The sequence below is a fragment of the Hemibagrus wyckioides genome, linkage group LG11 (genome assembly GCF_019097595.1).
Source record: "Hemibagrus wyckioides isolate EC202008001 linkage group LG11, SWU_Hwy_1.0, whole genome shotgun sequence".
Taxonomy (NCBI): Eukaryota; Metazoa; Chordata; class Actinopteri; order Siluriformes; family Bagridae; genus Hemibagrus; species Hemibagrus wyckioides.
The window spans coordinates 4,271,875-4,291,606 of record NC_080720.1 but is presented as its reverse complement, the minus strand read 5'-3'; the positions used below and the strand labels follow the sequence as shown (position 1 = coordinate 4,291,606).

Below are 19,732 nucleotides of genomic sequence, written 5' to 3'. Positions count from 1 at the left end.
ATTTCACTTACATGCCTTCACACATGTTCTTTTCTCTCTTTTTTGGCGCTAAGTGTCCTGTGTTCTTTTGTGTTGTCTTTATTGTATTTATTGTCTTTTGCACTGTCTTGTCTATGCTCTGTTTGCACCTAGCTGCACACTGTGCACTTTACGTGGCTAAGACAAACTTCTGTCCTAGCTCTGTGGTGTTGTTTTTTTTGTGTTGAACTCTTTGTTGTTGTATGTTTATGTAGCACCAGGTCCTGGAGAAATGTTGTTTCATTTCACTATGTACTGCGTCAGCTATATGTGGTTGAAATGACAATAAAGCTTCTTGAATCTTGAATCTTGAATGTCCTCCCTGAGCTTGGTGGCTTCACCTAGTTACTCTAATATTCTCCCTAGTTCAAATATATGTGTTGTAAGCTAATGGGCATTTAATTTATCCATAGTGTTTTAAGAGGTTTGTGGAATTGTATCCTGTGGTGGACTGGCACCCCAACCAAGCTGTCCTAAGCTGTGTGCCCCAAGTCTCCTGGGATATGATAAGTGACCCTGTGTATGATAGGTGGTAAATGGATGGATGTAGTAGACATGTGTATTATGTGGATGAAAAAAACCCCAGTAATTTTACAGACAAGCCCTAATAGAGTTGTAGCTCATCTTTCCAGAGGTTGAATGTCCAAGTGAACTTACATTAAGCTCGTGTTTAAAGTTATTGTAGTCATTAATTAGCATGCTAACTAAAGTTGAACTACTACCTGTTCTGGGGGCGGAGCTTTGTCTACATGGGCTGGAACTGGGGTTGGCTCAAGGGGGAAAAAAATGATCAGATGTTATTCAAATGTTTAACCCTTTAGAGAAGTAATTTTCTGTTATTATTATTTTTATTATTATTATTTTTATTATTATTATTATTTACATATATATATATTTTACTTGTTTTCTTATTTATATTTTACATTATAAAATATAAATAAATTACATAAAATTATTTTAGTTTGTTCTTTTAATAAGAATATGAATGACTTTAATAGTCTGCAGAATATTAAACAATGTCTATTTTCTTTCCATTTTTATTTTGTTTTATCTTACGCCCGGTTGCATTGCTTAGAGATTGATTTGTTTTGTTACCTTACCTTTCATTATTTTACATCAGAAATATTACATTTTATTAAAAATTGCCTATTTTTGTTATTTTGTTTTTGTTTAACTCTATTACCAAAAACTGATGTTTTATTTTTATTTTTTAATTTTATTTCAGAACAAATATCATTTTCCTACATATTATCAATTATTACCTAAATATTTATTAATAGAATTTAAATGATTAATAGATCATAGATTTTGTTCAAGTGATATTTGAGCTGCATAAAAATTAAAAATCTACTAAAATTGTGTTTTATTTATCCACCTTACTGTCTACCACTGACAAATTTAAGGAGAGAATTAATTTCTGTGTTTTGTTTTGTTTTTATTACATCATCCCTTAGACTTAGACTTTTCACTCTGCTGTAATGTATATGTGACAAATAAAGGCTATTTCTATTTCTTTTTTCTAGACATGAAGCTGCTGTACTTTCCCCTTATTAAGTATAGGTGGGATAATTATGACGACATACTTTTCATATTGCGCAAACGTCCATAATAATGCATCTCAGATAAGCTTTTTTCCACATATCTAACGACGCCATGTTGGACATCTGATTCCGTATCTCAAGTTTAAAAGCTTTCAGAAGGAAATACCCTGAGTAGTGCACCTAGGTAGGGAGTATCGAGGGTTGTGATTGGCTCCTGGTCCAAGAAGCGAGAGATTTTTTACGGCGCTGGAGGCGGAAAGCATCGCGCATGCGTCAACTTGCCAGTCCTGCGCGAGTGACGTCAGAAGCAGCATGGCGGCCAAGGTGACTCCGGCTTTACACACCCGCTTTATTTAGGAAAAAAGGCTCTTTTCGTGCAGCTTTGCAAGTTGTTTTAGATGTTTAGACAGTGGTAGCGGTTTAGATAGAGATCAAGAATGTGAATGCTCCTCTGATGTTGTTTGGCTTAGCTTCGGCTAGCTAGTTAGCATGCTTTCTTTTTTGCTTTGCTACTCCGTTAGCTATTAGCAATATAACAGGGAAAATTCCTACAGCGAGGTAACGGTGTAAGTGCTGCCAGTCTCCATAAATTATGTTTAGTATTGATTTTTTTTTGTCACTTTCGCAGTAAATATAGAGCTTATTCATTTATAAGGGCGACAGCAATCTCTCATTTTCAATTTCCGTTAATTGGCTTTAGTGGAAATAAATAATTGCTCAGCCATCAGTGATGTCCATGACGTTAAATAATGTCTAGTGTCTGTTTAATTTTCTTTGTCATGTTAAATGTTAGCCAAGTTACAGATACATCCTCAGAGATCTGTACCATCCAGTTCAAGGTGCTTTCTTGAAGCTCATTCAGGTGAAGGAAGTGCCCTTGATGTGTTCATGTTAGGATTCCTAGCTTGAAGGTTGAGTGCAGGAGGCCTAAGGACTAAGGTGCTCAATGACCCACTGTTTATATGTTTTAACACCAGGGATAATGTCAAAGTAAAAGCAGTAGGGTTACCTCTGAAGTACGTAATATTTGGATCATTATGCAGCCTCACTTAGAACTTCGGTCTTTGCTCTTTTCAGGTGCAGTCTACCAAAAGGGCCGACCCCAACGAGCTCAAGATCATCTTCCAAAAGGTAAGACTCTACATTTCAACCCCAAGTCGGTTTGATGAATCACTCGTTTTTTTCCGTATAGATGTTAAAATCAAAACTGATTCAGAGCTCTAATCTACAAAAATGACAAACTAAAATGCACATATGCCACATTTCTAGTTGTTAACAAAGAAAAGTGCAAAGTACTACATCTGTTTGTCATAAATTCTTAAAAGGGATGACAGGAAACAGCTGATATCTATTTTTCGTGAGTGTGCAGCACTGAAGCTCATGTCCTTAAACAGAGCGCTCCTTATAGATCTCTGACTGGTCTTTTTTGGATGGAGGTTGCTGTGGCTACAGGAGCATCTGGGAAGTTTTTCCGTCATGTTCAACTCTGGTGTCCGAGTCCAAAATCAGCCTCCTTGAGCCTCTATGCATCTCTGATCTAGCTGAGCGGGATCTTGTTAGGATTAATTCAGATACGTTATCGAATATTGAGTGTATTGGTTTGACCAATTTCTCCTGGATAGCAGCATGTGCTTATTTCTTAGGCAGTTTGGTCCAACTGGAGTGTGAGGGAGAACAAAATGCCAGCATGCAGATGTGTTATGTGAGGCTTAGGGGCCTTGGCCTTTGACTATGCTGTATTTTGAACTTGTGACCTTTTTCTCACAAGCACAGAACCTTCACCACTGGCTGTTATTTTTGCATTATACACCCCCTGATCTTTCATGCTCAGATACACAAACACTCACCTAAATACAGCAACAGGTATGTGGGTGTTGTATGTGCTACATAGAAGCCATTATTTTACTCCTTGTGCTGTCTTTTAAACTGAATCCCAAATCACACATGGAGTGCATTAAGTAGAAACAAAGTGCATTATATTGTATATGGAACATAAGATAAATTCCAGATGTCTCTCTATGAAACGCTGCAACACCCGGGGCTCTGTAGTATAATATCTAAGGCCAAGGAGACGTTAATAATGTTCCGTTTATTGAGATGTGTATGGGATTGAGTTAAACTTCCACAACAATAGGACCTCTCATAGTTTCTAACAAGGATGCCACCTTAGGATTGTGCATTATATTCACCATATAAGGTGCAGAAACCTTTATTATGCTTTATGTAAGATGTTTATTGAGTCTCGAAGCTTGGGTGCATATATATCCCTGTATAGTGCGCTTATATAAGGAAATTAAAGCAGAATATTCATGAAGGATAAATAAAGCCTGTCTGACGTGGGTTGTATAAGCTTTTAAATGTTTTACCTTAGTTTTACAGGAACATTTTCTTTTGAGGTATCATGGTATTGTTTTAAATTTGTTTTTGTTTTTTTTTTGTTTTTGTTTTTTTTAGTTTATTTAGCACTTTTTTTATTATTTTTAATTATTGTCTTATTTATTGCAATTTTAAATATATTTGCTTTATTTGCTGTTTTTAATAACTTGTTTCTTGTATTTTTTTTATTTATTTATTCATTAAAATGTAGTTAATGTAGAGTTAAAATCCAGGTAGCTCCTTGTTATCCCTCTAGTGTACTAGGGATCATTGTTTTGAAAGTGAGGTAAAGTTGAACTCTTCGGGTTGTCTGTCTGTCTCCTGCGGTGGAACAGACATGTGGCAGGATTTTCTGGATCAGAGTGAGCGCCCTCACTTGGAAATTTTTGTGTGTGTTTCTTTTCCTAAGAAGCCTTGAAGTGTGCACTAGATCCATGAAGTACACACTTGTCTGTATTTGGATGTTTGAAGGACAGTAATGTATTAGATCATGCAGTACATCACACTACTGAGCCTCCACGAGATCAACCGCTCTGTTTTATCTTTCTCACAGTGAGAGAAATGTTCTCTCTGCCTTTTAGGGATATTCAGACCAAAGTCGAGGATTCAGGAATTTAGTTTAATCACCAGCCATCTTGTTGTTGTTGTTGTTGTTGTTGTTGTTTGGTTTACTGATGTATTGAGTTGTTGCAGTGTTGTGCTGTTAATAGCATTAAATTAAAACGGTTCATAATCCACCATTTTGTTGTAACCTCACAAGTAAAAAATGATAGATGTTGGTTGAAATACTCATAGCTCATGTCATGAGATGTATTATGAGATATGCAGCTCCTAGCATTTGATAATCAGTATGTTCTTCACAACCAAATCAACGTCATCTTAAGTGTGTTTAAAATCTCTTGAAATGGACAGATACACTGATTAGGCATAATATGAGCACTGACAGGTAAAGTAAATAATACTGATTATCGAATCATGGCACCTGTTAGTGGGGGGGATATGTACGGCAGCAAGTGAACATTTTGTCCTCAAAGTTGATGTGTTGGAAGCAGGAAAAACGGGCAAGTGTAAGGATTTGAGCGAGTTTGACGAAGGGCCAGATTGTGATGGCTAGACCACTGGATCAGAGCATCTCCAAAACTGCAGCTCTTGTGGGGTGTTCCCAGTCTGCAGTGGTCAGTATCTATCAAAAGTGGTCCAAGGAAGGAACAGTGGTGAACCGGTGACAGGGTCATGGGCGGTCAAGGCTCATTGATGCATGTTGGGAGCGAAGGCTGACCCGTGTGATCCGATCCAACAGACGAGCTACTGTTGCTCAAATTACTGAAGAAGTTAATGCTGGGTCTGATAGAAAGGTGTCAGAATACACAGTGCAGGACGGGTCAGGGCTGTTTTGGCAGCAAAAGGAGGACCAACACAACATTAGGCAGGTGGTCATAATGTTATACCTGGTTGGTGTATGTAGTCATTAAAAAATCCCAAATCAGGAAGTGTTCAGGGAGGAGATCAAGGTGAATGTAGATGTGTGTTCACAGACAGTAACGAGGCCACTGAGTGTGTGTGTGTTTGTGCATGATGTGTGTGGTGTATGTTTGTGTATGGTGTGTGTCGTGACTTTCTAATGAGCTTTGAAAACAAGCCATGAAAACCTGGCCACAAAACCTGCTGAGTGTTTGGAGGTTGCACAGCGTACAGCAGATCAGTTTAAAAACTTTTTTTATTCAGTAGTCCAAAGTGGCACTTCAGGCAAATATTTGATACGTTCAAGAGGTTCAGCATAGCGAAAGGCTGGGAACTTATGTTGTAGTGTGTTATGATGTCGATCTTGTAAGTGTTTTATGCCGATTTGTGGCAGGAGAGACTCACATTGGTCTTGGTTTCAGAGTTGAAGGTAAGGTTTAGTTCATTTAAATTGTTTTTAATTAGAAACCTGCTACAGCTCAGTCTCAATACAAGTCTGCCTGAGTTAACTTGTTGCTCATTAATATGCGACTAAAAACAATCAATACCTTGTCTTAGCCCCCCATTCCCCCCCGCCCATGCCTTTTTATCCTGAGATGCCAAGTCACTCGGACTGAGTAAAACCTCTCACGAGCCCTCAAGCAGAAAATACTAAGCTGGAGATGGAATAGAAATGTAGAGTGTTTCAAAGGAACAGTAGAAAAACTAACTCTGCATTAAAAGTATCGTGCATATTTATCGCAAACTCTTGGTTGCTTTACCGTCAGTTTTTTCATTCAGTTTTCTTTTTGTGCTTTAAACAGGGGACTTTGTTTAACTTTTAACAAATTTTTAATCTACTCCTTAATAAGCAAGCCATAGGTGAGGCTGAAAATAAAAAGACTCCATGAAACAATATTATCAGAAACCTTGAGAGGAACCAGACATAAAAGCGAACCACATCCTCCTCCGGGTGACACCAGAGTGTGGTGATAATTCATTTCCTTTTCATTATTGTGTACTATATGGTCGAAATGTGCAATTGCGTAATCAGGGAGTTCAATCTAGTTATAACAAGTCTGTCTTGTAAAAGCCGGGGCAATTAAAGTGGCATTATATGTGATTTGTTTTATATATATATAATATAAAATTGTATATAATGATAGCATAATGAATGTCTGTGATATCAGAGAGAGAAATAAAATTGTGTATAAGGAAGATTCAGGTTGGTGTGTTTGAGTATGTGTGTGAGTGAATGCAGCTCTAATTTGCACGCAGCACAATAGCAACAAGCACCAGGAAGGTTTGAACCTTGTGCCCTTTCCATCACTTAACATGCCCAGAGACACCAGATACAGCAGGATTTGTTGGCTCCATCTTTCTCACGCTCCGATTGTTTGGCTCTGCTTCAGGTGTGCTGGGCGGCGCTCGAGCGCTTTAATCTGACAGCAGTGTTGTGTTGGGACTAGTGTTAATCCTGACTAAAACGTGTGGTGTTGGAGCCTTGTTTGTTAGCAGTTTTTAACGCAGGATTCAGAGGCAGCGGCTTAAATAAATCGATTGTATACGAAGAAGGAAAAAAAGGCAGGTTTTCTTTATTACCTCCTATATACTATTGCTTGATTTGATCATATTTTATGCTCATGTTGTCTTTGTGTGTGTTTGTGTGTCAGTATGCCAGCATTGTGGATAAGGATGGCGAGCGCTTTATGACCCCTACTGACTTTGTGCAGAAGTATTTGGGTCTCCACACACAGATCCATCACAACCCCAAAACTGTGCAGCTGCTCGCCGGAGTGGCAGACACCACCAAGGATGGGTAAGACCGACACACCTCCGTCTCGTCTCTCATCTCATCCCCTCTGGGCTTTGGCAGCCAGCTTGTTCTCCTTGTGGTCTCATTACTGTCTCCTTTTTATGCTCTCACCTCTGTCTCATTTGTGCTCTTGGCAGTCTCGCCTACATCTAGTTTCTCCTGTCTGCAGCCTGACGTTTATTTCCTTTAGTCTCATCCTTTCTGATCTGTGCCTGTCTGTCTGGGTCTCTCCCTCTGTATCTCTCTGTGCCCCTCTCTTTCTCTGTGTACACATCTGCTCTATGTCTGTCTGTGTCTCTGTCTCTCTGTCTGTGTCTCTGTCTCTCTGTCTGTGTCTCTGTCTCTCTGTCTCTCTGTCTGTGTGTCTGTCTCTCTGTCTGTGTGTCTGTCTCTCTGTCTGTGTCTCTCTGTCTGTGTCTGTCTGTCTGTCTGGGTCTCTCCCTCTGTATCTCTCTGTGCCCCTCTCTTTCTCTGTGTACACATCTGCTCTATGTCTGCTCTGTGTCTGTCTGTCTGTGTCTGTCTCTCTGTCTGTGTCTGTCTCTCTGTCTGTGTCTGTCTCTCTGTCTGTGTCTGTCTCTCTGTCTGTGTCTGTCTCTCTCTGTGTCTGCCTGTCGCTGTCTGTCCTTCGCTGTCTGTCCATATCTTCTTGTCTGTCTCTGTCTGTGAGATTCCCCTTTTCTGCTGCTTCATGTTGTGCTTTTTCGTACAGCAGCAGCACGTGTATAGAGTTATAAAACAGTGCAAAAGTAATGTCTCTCTGAGCTCCTTCCTGGCTTCTCCAGCCCACTAAACTCCATATTTAATCTCCCACATATAAATTATACATTCTAGTGATCTCTCCTTGGTATCACACACCCTCAAACCAAACGTCTCCATGTTAGAGCCGTTAGTAGGTTGGAGAGGACAGTATTCAAAAGCAGTAGACCAAAGTACCCATTGCGAAGCGTGGTGTTTTTTTTTAAAAATAAGATGTTTTTATTTAGCGGTAATTAAATAGGTGAATCTAGCAAGCTTGTATAACTGGATAATATTTGTGTTTCTTTGACTGGGCACGAACATAGAATTTAAGTAAAGATTCATGGAACATGGAACCTCTCAGACTTCCTGATTTTGCTGAGTGAGAGCACATTTTTTAGTTCTTGAAAGTATCGCTTGGAAATACGTTTCCATTATGATAATAGACAGCTGTTTATTTTACAGGCGAAAATGGCTTGAGGGAGATCACATGTCTGTAGTACTGATGAAGAAATCACCTGAAATAATGGACTTATAACTTACACAGGCATTTTAGATTAGTCATTTTCCATGTGTTTCAAGTGTTGGTGAAGTAATCTATCTCTCTCTCTCTCTCTCTCTCTCTCTCTCTCTCTCAATATGAAGACTGATTTCATTCCAGGAGTTTTTGGCCTTTGAGTCTATTCTTTGTGTGCCAGATGCCCTTTTCATCGTGGCCTTCCAGCTGTTCGATAAAACCGGGACCGGAGACATCTCCTTTGGTAAGTGTGCACATTTTATGTCTACAATGATGTCCCCATGAGACACCACTACACCTTTTTTTGCTCACTCTTTGGTTTGATTTATTTGATTTAGTGAAAGATTGCAGTGATGTAGGTTTTTTTTTTTTTTTTTTTGTCTTTAAGGTGATTAGTACTGTCTTTCACAGGCTTCATTGTTTTATCGCCATGAAACGTCTCGCTTCAGAGCCACGTCCAGTTTCTCACGTTCTGTTGCATCACTTTCACTTGAGCAGCTTCTGGTGTTCTTGTACACACTGAATAGATCACAATTTGCAGAGCTGATATTCCTCTTCTGCAGATGAAAGCAGGTTCATCATTTCATTTTAGGTGGTTTAGACGAGAGTCTGGTTTGTTTAGTTGTCTGATTTCCATGCGCTCAAGAATTGAACAAATTTTACATTTTCATTTCACATTAATGAACGTAAAGTGTGATTTTTCAGCATTTGCCTTTGTACATTGTTGTTTTAGGGCTATGTAAATTAATTGATTGTTTTTATTGGTGAGATTAACACTAGCTACTTGACAATGTTGAATTGCTGAATATAAAAAGTTAAAGCCATCCTGATATACAGCTGTGCTTCAAAATAATTATTTTAATAATGATTTTTTTTTCTAATAATTATATGCTCTTATTCTCCCTTTATTCCTATTCTTCTAATTCTGTCTCACTTTCTACCTTTTTTTTCCTTTTTTTACTCGTTCTGTCTCTCCTTTTGTCTTTCTCTTGTTCTGTCTCATTCTCTTCTTTTCTGTCTCTCTCTCTATTCTTGTTTGTCTCTTACTCTCTCCTTTCTCTCATGTTCTCTTTATCTATCTATGTCTGTTTCTCTCTCTGATCATCCATCTGTCTGCAGAAAATGTGCGTGATATATTCAGCCAGACGACGGTGCATCACCACATCCCCTTCAACTGGGACTGTGAGTTCATCCGCCTTCACTTCGGCCACGACCGAACCAAACACCTTAGCTACCTGGAGTTCACCCAGTTCCTGCAGGTAGCATGCAAACACACACCTCACCACACACCACACACACCTCGTCTACTCATTCCCATCAGGCAGTGTGACACTCCTGGTCTGTCTGCTACGTGACTTGTGTATGTGTTCATTTGTAAGGAACTTTGCATTATGCATATTTGATGATGAAATGAATTAAAACCACATACCAAGAGGAGTATCTCCGTCTAATCTCACTGTATCTCCGTCTAATCTCTCATATGGTGCTGCTGTGTGATTTGAGCAGATCACCTCACCCCAGTGAAAAGCACAAGCATGTGTAATTATAACATTGTGTCCCAGAACAAAAGAACTGGCAGGGCACACTCATTAAAGCGCACACACTTTCACTCACTGCTTTCCTGTCTCTCTCTGTCTCTCTGCCCCCCCTCTCTCTCACTCTCACTTCTCTCTCTCTCTCTCTCTCTCTCTCTCAGAAGCGTCATTGTTTCTGCTAAATACTTTTTTTAAACTAACTAAGAGCCCACATCTGATTTCTGACTGATTATTTTTTCTTTCCCATTCATTGTTGCTGTAGGAGCTGCAGTTGGAGCACGCCCGGCAGGCATTTGCACAGAAGGACAAAGCCAAAACCGGGATGATCTCCGCCATGGACTTCAGTGACATCATGTCCACCATCAGACACCACATGTTGACCAGTTTTGTTGAGGAAAATCTGGTCTCAGTAAGTGTGTGTGTGTATTTTTAGGGCTGTTCTCTCTAATCTGGGTCAATTCATCGTTACAAGAACCAAACACTAAAAAGTCTTCACTCATTGTCATGACCCAGGAGACTTTATTTGCCTGTAGCAATTTTAAAAAAGTGGCCCATTTGACATACACTGTTACCATAACACTGTAACTATCTACACTAGATAGACTAACTGCTTGGATAACTTATCTGCATGCAAACTACACTTTTTCACAAGACTACAGAATAAATCCAGGAATGTGCTGCACCTCCAATTCTGGACCTCCCACCATTTGCTGTAATGCATAAATTGCATTATAGGTATTTTAAATTAAAATATAGATATTCCAAGAACCTGTAGTTACTCATTATCATAATTTTTGTACATCCACAAGCAGAATACAATATAATACGAGATATAATAAAAGCTGAGTACATAGATAGACAGACAGATATTGCTTGTTTGTGGATGTTTTAATTGATTTTGCCGTGATGGTGTTTGCCGTCTCCAGGTAGCAGGTAGCGGGACCTCTCACATGGTCAGCTTCTCCTACTTCAACGCCTTCAACTCACTCCTCAACAACATGGAACTCATCCGCAAAATCTACAGCACGCTCGCCGGCAGCCGCAAAGACACGCTCCTCACTAAAGGTACAGCAGCGTGCAACGTGTTCACTGTGTAAAGCCTGATAAAAGGGATTTGTCTATAGCGATGTTTGAGTCTTCTCCTGTATGAAGTCTTAGAGGTGCTCATGATCATCACTGTATGTTGGGATTTTGGTGTAAACTAGCCTGAACATTCTTCATTTCTTTCGGTCAATAGAGGAGTTTGTGCATGCCGCAAACAAGTTTGGTCAGATCACTCCTATGGAGATCGATATCCTGTATCAGCTCTCTGGCCTCCACTCACAAACTGGGTAATAGGTTTGTTAAATTGTTTTCCACACATACAAAGTATATATTTACATAGATTTGGATAATTTCTTCATTTCTGGCTCCATTCTGTTCTTTCCTAGGCGACTGAACCTGGCTGATATTGAGCGGATAGCTCCTCTGGAGGAGGGCGCGTTGCCTTATCACCTAGCAGAGGCGCAGAGACAGGTGGGCCTACCACATGATCGGAGAGTGCCGAGTGTCCACCAGTTTGTCCAAATCACTCCATGTGGCTTTGTTATTAAACCGAATCACTGTTTATAGATGAACTTTCATGTGTACACTATATTGTCAAAAGTTTTGGGACCCCCACTTCAGGTGTTGTTTTTCAGGGGTTGGGCTCAGCCCCTTGATTCCAATGAGAGGACCTTTTAATGCTTCAGCATGCCAAGACATTTTGGACAATTTCATGCACCCAACATTATGGGAACAGTTTAGGGATGACCCCTTCTTGTTCCAACATGAACACCTTTGGGATGAATTACAGCGGAGACTGCGAGCCAGGCCAAAACTGTCACAGACTGTTAATTCATCCCAAAGGTGTTCTATGGGGTTGAGTTCAGGACTCAAGTCAAGTTCCTCCACACCAAACTCACGCATCCATGTATTTATGGACCTTGCATTGTGCACTGGTGTGCAGTCAGGTTGGAACAGGAAGGGGTCATCCCTAAACTGTTCATTCACAGATGGTAGCATGTAATTGTCCAAATGTCTTGGTATTCTGAAACATTAAGGGTTCCTTTCACTGGAACTAAAGGGCCAAAACCAACCCCTAAAAAACACTTGAATTCAACTTTTGGCGATATAGTGTATGTATATGTAATGTGTAATGTGTATTGCTGTTTGTGTGGGGAAATGTCTTATAATAACATGATTATTGCCTGCACCATTTTGGTCGGGCTTACTGTTTTTTTTGTTTTTTGTTTTGTTTTGAAATCTGGAGGAATATAGACAAACTTATTTATTTGTCTCCGTCTCTGTCCAACCATTTGTCATTCTCAGATCCGCAGTGATGGGACTCGTCCTGTGTGGCTCCAGGCTGCTGAGTCAGCATATCGCTTCACCCTGGGCTCTATTGCTGGAGGTGAAAGATTACACACACACACACATTTTAGCTCATGCCTGTGTATCTATCTATAGCATTTACTCAGATTTAAATTCAGTCATAATTACAATTTACACCATATTTCAGAAAAGAAATCACCGACCTACCCAGTGAAACATGTCGAGAGTCAGTTTGAGTTTATAGTCTAGGTATAGCCAGATTATCTTAATTGTTCATTATTTTATGTGGAATAATTTAGGCTATCAGTACCACAAGAATCGTACACATGATGTATACTGTGAATAATATGAGCTTTTGCCTGTGGGTAGCAACGGGAGCGACAGCAGTGTATCCTATCGACCTGGTGAAGACGCGGATGCAGAACCAGCGTTCCACCGGCTCCTTTGTAGGAGAGCTCATGTACAAGAACAGCTTTGACTGTGCCAAGAAAGTCCTGCGTTACGAGGGCTTCTTTGGCTTCTACAGAGGTAACACATTGTGGTGGTGTGGGAAAGCTCAGTCCTTAAAAGTTACACAGCACACAGCTGTACTGTAGACCAATCTCGATTGTTTACTCTTTGTGTGAGCTAAAGGTAAAGTCTAAAAGCCAGTTGAAAGCGCAATCATATGAAATCACCTCTTGCCTTTTTCTTTACACTTCTTTAAATTGACAACATTGTTCATAGTGTACAGTGTGTCTGCACCAAGAAAGCTGCTACATTAAAAGTCTCATGGAAAAAACATAATAGCTGGATAAAATTGGCAATAACTCATTTTGCTAATTTGTGCTTCTCATCTTTCTCTCTCTCTCTCTCTCTCTTGGTCTCTGTATCCGTATCTATCCTGGCCAGGTCTCGTTCCTCAGCTCATTGGTGTGGCTCCAGAGAAAGCCATCAAGCTCACTGTAAGTCCTTTTCCTGTTTCTTTCGAGCCTTCAAATATTCCTGTATCTTCCTGTTTGTGTACTTTGTTTATTTTTACTATATTCATAATATATTTTAGACTGTGTAATATGACTAAAATGTAGGTGAAATGTCTTGTTTGTTGCTCATAAACATAGGTTACATTGGTCTTTAAAAATCTGGGCTGAAATCAACAGAATTATGCTACAAATCTAAACTTGGAAAGCACTGCAACATGAGCATGAATGTGCCAGTAGAGAGAGTACACACATTACAGTATGTAATGTAATGAAACAAAGCAGTCGAAACAATACAGCAATCATTGTATTCGTAAAGATACTAATTATGTTATCGTTTGCTTTATTGCTATTTTGATATTGAATGAAATGAGTAGAATACATGAGTCTAACCTTGTTTTTGTTTTTATCTTACAGGTGAACGACTTTGTGAGGGACAAATTCTCTGAAAAAGATGGTTCGGTTGCTCTGCCTGCGGAGATTCTGGCTGGTGGATGTGTGAGTATCAGGATGTGAGGGCCTGCAGATATATCCTCAGTTATACATTATACCTCAGTATTTAGCTACACATGAATCATCACTTCACTGCATTTGCTGGGAAGCTAGTGAGGTGTATTAGTGGCATTCGGAGATTGATTCAGAAATGGAGAGTTCGAATTGGACCTGATCGCCATTCTAACCAAACCCACACAATACATGAAACAACACTCTTATCCAGCATGAAACACACTGCCTGTGTCCCAAATTGCCTACTGTGACTGTAATTACTGCATTAAATTCAGTACCCACTACTCTGTAGCTGTAGATTGACAATATGTTTTGAGCAGTAGGTGTATGTGATATGAGTACAATCAGGACATACTATATCTGCCATGTTGGCATTGTCATCTGACCTACATCATCGTGAGAGCAAAACCCTGACAGCTCATCTGCAACAAAGTTGTCTCCACTCCCTGAATGTTTGGCTTAACTCTACCTTGGTGGGCGGAGCTACATCAGGTCTGACTCCAGCCCATGGACTTTTTTTTTTTTTCTGCACCAAGGGGTGCATGGGTGTTTGAGCTCATGATACTCATCAGGATGGCTGTCTACTAAGGATTATAATTTTACACAGAAAGATTTGAAAACCTGATTTAAAGACAAAGCTAACAAGGCCTGTTTAGAGAATTTATTTTTTTATGGGAGCTACAGAAGAATAATGCTTGGAGACAATGTAGTAATTATTATCCACTCACACTGCTGTCCTCAGGATGTATTAATGGTCATCACACCAGAAGCTCATATGTCTTTAATACAAAATGCTTTGTTTGTTTTAGGGTTTGTGCTTGATCAATAGTAAGGTCTTATGGCCTTAACATAACAATTGTGTTATGGCCATAACAATTATGTAGGATGTGTCTATGATAGAAATTAAATAACTTGAGTAAATCCCAGGAAGTATTGTGTATCTAGCAGGTTTTTTTTTTTAAAGTTGTATATTTTTCTGCATATTGAGCTGTAACTGGGACGAGACAGTATGAAGATGATATGAGCCTTTTGGGGCTTGTAAAATGACGAACTGGTAGATTTGGATGGGGACTAAAATATCAGAAATGTAGTAATAACAATTTCATGACTTCTCCATGACTTTCATGACTTCTCCATATTTTCTTTATGGCTTTTCAGACCGGGCATGTAATATTGATCAAGGATGTCTACAGTAATAATAATTGATCTGCTTGAGGTGAATGACCAAAACATTTAAGAATATGCCGTGTGAATTGGCTTTGAAGGACCTGAGAACCAGCTTCCTCTGGAAAGACAAAATGGTGCTGTCTGAGCTGTCCATGGTGCTGAAATGACAGTGCTCAGGTCCACTGGTTGTAAGACCATAGCAGGCCAAACGCTAGAACATCAGCACCCTTGTACACCATGGCCCTTGAATCCTTTTTGATTTTTAAATAAAATTATTTTTCGACCATTAAAAAAAAACTGAGGCAATATCATGTCATCATCATTGTACTGTACTGTTCTTGCATCCGAACATTTTTCTGTAACAGACTCTGATTAAAAAAACAAAAAGGTGGGAAAAAGCAATGTTTGGGAGGAAAATTTTTTTGTACTGAGTCAATAATGCAGAAGTCATAAAATAAACATCTATAATCGTGTTGTTCCCACTCTTATAGGCCGGCGCCTCTCAGGTGATTTTCACCAATCCCCTTGAGATTGTCAAGATTCGTCTCCAGGTTGCTGGTGAGATCACCACAGGCCCCAGAGTGAGCGCGCTCAGTGTGATCCGAGACCTCGGTTTCTTCGGCCTCTATAAGGTAACACTAATCTCAGCATGATGGCATCCAAAGATCAAGAGTGCAAGGCCAGGTTTCAGTTTAAACACACTTTACTGTACTTATTGTCTTTTTTTTTTTTTTTTTTTTTTTCTCTCTTCTCCCTCCCTTCCCACTATGATTAACACATCTGACTGCTAATTTAATCCTCTTTGTATAGGGTGCAAAGGCTTGTTTCCTGCGTGATATTCCCTTTTCTGCAATCTACTTCCCTGTGTACGCTCATACTAAATCATCACTCGCTGATGAGGATGGAAGAATCGGCCCGCTGCAGCTGCTCACAGCCGGAGCCATCGCAGGTAAACACTCCACCACAACATCCACACGCCACTCATTCATCAATTTACATCACATTATCTCATTCTAAGCACGTCAAAGCACGAAATTGTATAACGAAGCCAAGCAAACATCAGCGCTTGTTGGAAATAGAAATAGAAAATATAACATAAAAGCAAATGTTCATGTGTGAGTCTTAAGTTCATGTTGTATATAATGGAGCGTATTATATAGCAGCATTCTATAATACTCAACACTGATTGGTCAGAAAACATGGGTTCATGGCCCCTAACATGAATTTCTAAATGTTCTTGACTCTACGATTGAACAGGAGTCCCGGCCGCCTCGCTGGTCACCCCTGCTGATGTCATCAAAACGCGACTGCAGGTGGCAGCTCGTGCAGGACAGACCACTTACAGCGGGGTTATCGACTGCTTCCGCAAGATCCTGAGAGAGGAGGGCTTCAGAGCTTTCTGGAAAGGGGCTGGAGGTAAAACATCGGCTCTCATACACACAATTATAATTTATAATTTATAATATATATATATATATATATATATATATTATATATAATATAAATTTATTATAAATTATATTATATTATTATATTTATTAAAGACCTGTACTTGTTGCTAAATTGGTAGAAGTGCTGAAAAAACTAAAACAGGATTAAGTGTAGAATTCTCATAACCACCTCAGTGTGAGAAAACGGCTACAAGTCAGATATTCTCAGTGAGAGCTGGAGTTCAGACAGTGACTGATTACTGCGATGAAGTAACAATGTCCCTTTTTCATCCCACTGAAAACAGAAGATTTGTTTGTCTTTTGAGGGGGGGGGTCGTGCTCGTTAAAAGCGCTATACAACTCATATTTTTTTCATTTCATTGTCTGTTCCACTTATCCGATCTATACTCGGGTCACGGAGAGCCTGTTAGAAATCATATGTATATTTTATTTAGGCAAATCAATGTCACAAAGCAGCTTCATAGAAATCTTTAGACGTTGCTTTACATTTGATGAGCATAGACAGTAAGAGAGAATAATCAGAAAGACTTATTAGATTATAATCCCATGCTTTCTCTCTCTCTCTCTGCTAGCTCGTGTTTTCCGCTCATCACCTCAGTTCGCCGTGACCCTGGTGACCTATGAACTCCTGCAGAGATGGTTCTATGTGGACTTCGGTGGACAGTAAGTACTGATGATTCTTCTTAGTCTTGCATCACGGTTTCTATTACCATTTCCCATATCTAGATCACACCTCACAGACGTACAGAGATGTGTGTAGATATGTTGTGATCTCCATAAGGGCTTACCATCAGGATGAATACAGAGGTATAGTTTACTCTTGATGTTTTAGAGCAGGGGCATCAACTACCAAGGATTTGAGAGCGCTGAAGTGATTGCTTGAATGAAAATACAGAATAGATCGACGTATAAACACAAAAAACAATGACTTAAACATTTTCTGTAGCAAATGCATTTATGTGGCTTAAAGTAGATTATCTCAACAGAGATGTTGTGGTGAGAGATGCTAGCTCAGAACAGGGATAAATTGCAATCTCTTATAGGTTTAGATTTTTTTTTTTTTATTATTATTAATTAATTTGCTTGTTGTCTACTTTCCTATAGTCAAAATCACCTGAAGATAACCTGAAGCACCACTACAAAACAAAGTCCTATTCCTAACCATAAACTAATTTTTAAGCATTAAAATCTAATGTCACTATTCAGTCGTGTTACTTTACAGGAATTTTACATATCTGGAAACATAATCAAGCATCATTTTTAGCAAAGCAATGCAGATCGTGACCTCTGACCTTTCTTCTGTCTCCACAGTCGTCCGTCCGGTTCAGAGCCGACGCCCAAGTCTCGTATCTCCGAGCTCCCTCCGGTGAACGCCGAGCACGTCGGAGGTTACCGGCTGGCCGCCGCTACGTTCGCCGGCGTCGAGAGCAAATTCGGACTCCACCTGCCCAAATTCAAATCGTCCGGCGTGGTCAGCATCCAGCCCTCTAAAGGGTCGGCTTCTTAAGCAGGCCACGCCCACTCTAGTCCTGTCCTCCAGCGGCTGTGTACGTGTCCGTCATCCAGCCTGCTTTGCTCCTGTTTTTAGTTTCAGTCTGTTGTTGTCGTCGTTGTTGTGTGGTGGGGGAGACGGTGGGTTTTATTTTCTGATAGGAGTTCATCAGTGCCTCCTCTATTTCAACTGAATGTTTCAGTTCATTCATTATAATGCTCCGCATTAGCCTTTTTTTTTCCTTTTTCTTTTTTTTTTTTTAATCTGACTGTTAAAGCCAGTACGTTTTCCTCTGCAACTTCAAAGCGAACTCAGATTGTGTGGGATAGCTGTGGTTGCCAGATCCTTTTCAATTCATCCACTGACTGTTACGTGCATGTGTATATACTTATACATTAGTTACTGAATGCTTTGGGATGATATAGAGGGATTTTGGCAGCTTTTAAAAAGATAGCAAGTCCAATTTGGCAACTTTGCAAACATATTTTAAAAAATAAGGTATGAAAAGTAAACATATTAAGCCTGAAATTGTCACATTCTTGAAAATAAATCGGCAGTGTAGTCCATCGACTATTTAGACACTGCAGAGCTTTTTTCCTGTCAGCTACATTCCATACCTGCTACTCTTACAGCAAATATACCTCCTCTTACTAACTACGAGACCAATCGAGCACTGAGTTGGCTGATACTGAGCGGAAACTTTTAGTATAGGAGATACCTTGACAATGTCTGTTCTAGTTTTTTGTTTTTTTTCCAGCTTCTGATGCAACTAATGATCACACTGAGCGATGTGACTTGAATACTGCATAACAAATAACTCCATCACTTTGTTTTAGGGCACAAATAAAACTCACAGCAGTGAATCAGGTCAGAAAATCTGCTCCAATACACATTTCAGTCTAATAGTCGAATAATTCAGGTTGACGCTTGTACCACAACACTTTGGCTGTAATGTTCCCTTTAATCCGAACGGAATCATTCGGCCAGGACGTGTTTAGCGTGTGAACTTTGTCGATCGATCTATAGGTAGTGGATGAAACTTAGCTCCGTTCTTAAATCAAATAACTGAACGTTATAATTCTGCGCACATCATCTTCCACATGTCCACTGTGATGCCTGAAAGGGGAACATTGTGTGTTACATTTTATTTATTTTCCTAAAATTCCTAAATTTCACGTTGACAGGCAGCTATCACGCACACGCTCGCTCTGATGAGCTTTAAGATGGATTTTTTATTTTTTTTTTTTTCCCCCTCCTGTCCCACATGACCTGAGTTTCCTGTGAACATGTTTGTGTACATGCTGCATCTAATCCTCTCACTCCTTATTACTGTTATTATTATTATTATTATTATCATTATAATTTTGCTGGTGTTTAGGGAGTTCCTCCTACTCTTCCTCCTCCTCCTCTTGTGTTATTAAAGCATGCTCTCTGTAGAGCCCTGTCCCCCCCCCCTTCCCCATAATGCTTTGCGTAGCTTGCACATGCCCTGTACATAGTTGTACATCTCTTTTGCACAGAGGAGCGCGGTGCAGTCGTCTTCATCTCGGCCTCTCACTGACGCGTGTACAGAGGTTTCCCCAACTACCGCTCACTGATCAAAATCACATGAATTATAAGACGGAAATGAAAATCGACCTGATGATGACGTCTAGGAGATAATTTAAATGCATTTCATTCTTGTATTGTATTTTATGGAAATAAATCATGGACGGTTAAAATTTTAAACCCAGACTATTTATTTCAATCTGTCTTAAGTATTTAATTTTGTATATTATTTGATAAAATCATTTTATTTTTAAATAAATAATATAAATAAAATT

General features: G+C 39.6%; 1 protein-coding gene across 1 annotated transcript; it reads left to right on the top strand.

Annotated features, from left to right (window-relative positions):
- The first annotated feature begins 1,809 nt into the window (after positions 1 to 1,809).
- On the top strand, positions 1,810 to 19,637 carry slc25a12 (solute carrier family 25 member 12). Its single transcript, XM_058403603.1, has 18 exons — positions 1,810 to 1,883; positions 2,637 to 2,690; positions 7,049 to 7,194; positions 8,575 to 8,690; positions 9,566 to 9,705; positions 10,244 to 10,390; positions 10,908 to 11,046; positions 11,219 to 11,312; positions 11,412 to 11,496; positions 12,331 to 12,412; positions 12,703 to 12,861; positions 13,225 to 13,277; positions 13,710 to 13,790; positions 15,458 to 15,598; positions 15,777 to 15,915; positions 16,224 to 16,382; positions 16,990 to 17,080; positions 17,729 to 19,637. Exons 1-18 carry the CDS (start codon positions 1,872 to 1,874, stop codon positions 17,922 to 17,924), a joined length of 2,034 nt encoding a protein of 677 aa, XP_058259586.1. The 5' UTR covers positions 1,810 to 1,871; the 3' UTR covers positions 17,925 to 19,637.
- The last annotated feature ends 95 nt before the right edge of the window (positions 19,638 to 19,732 follow it).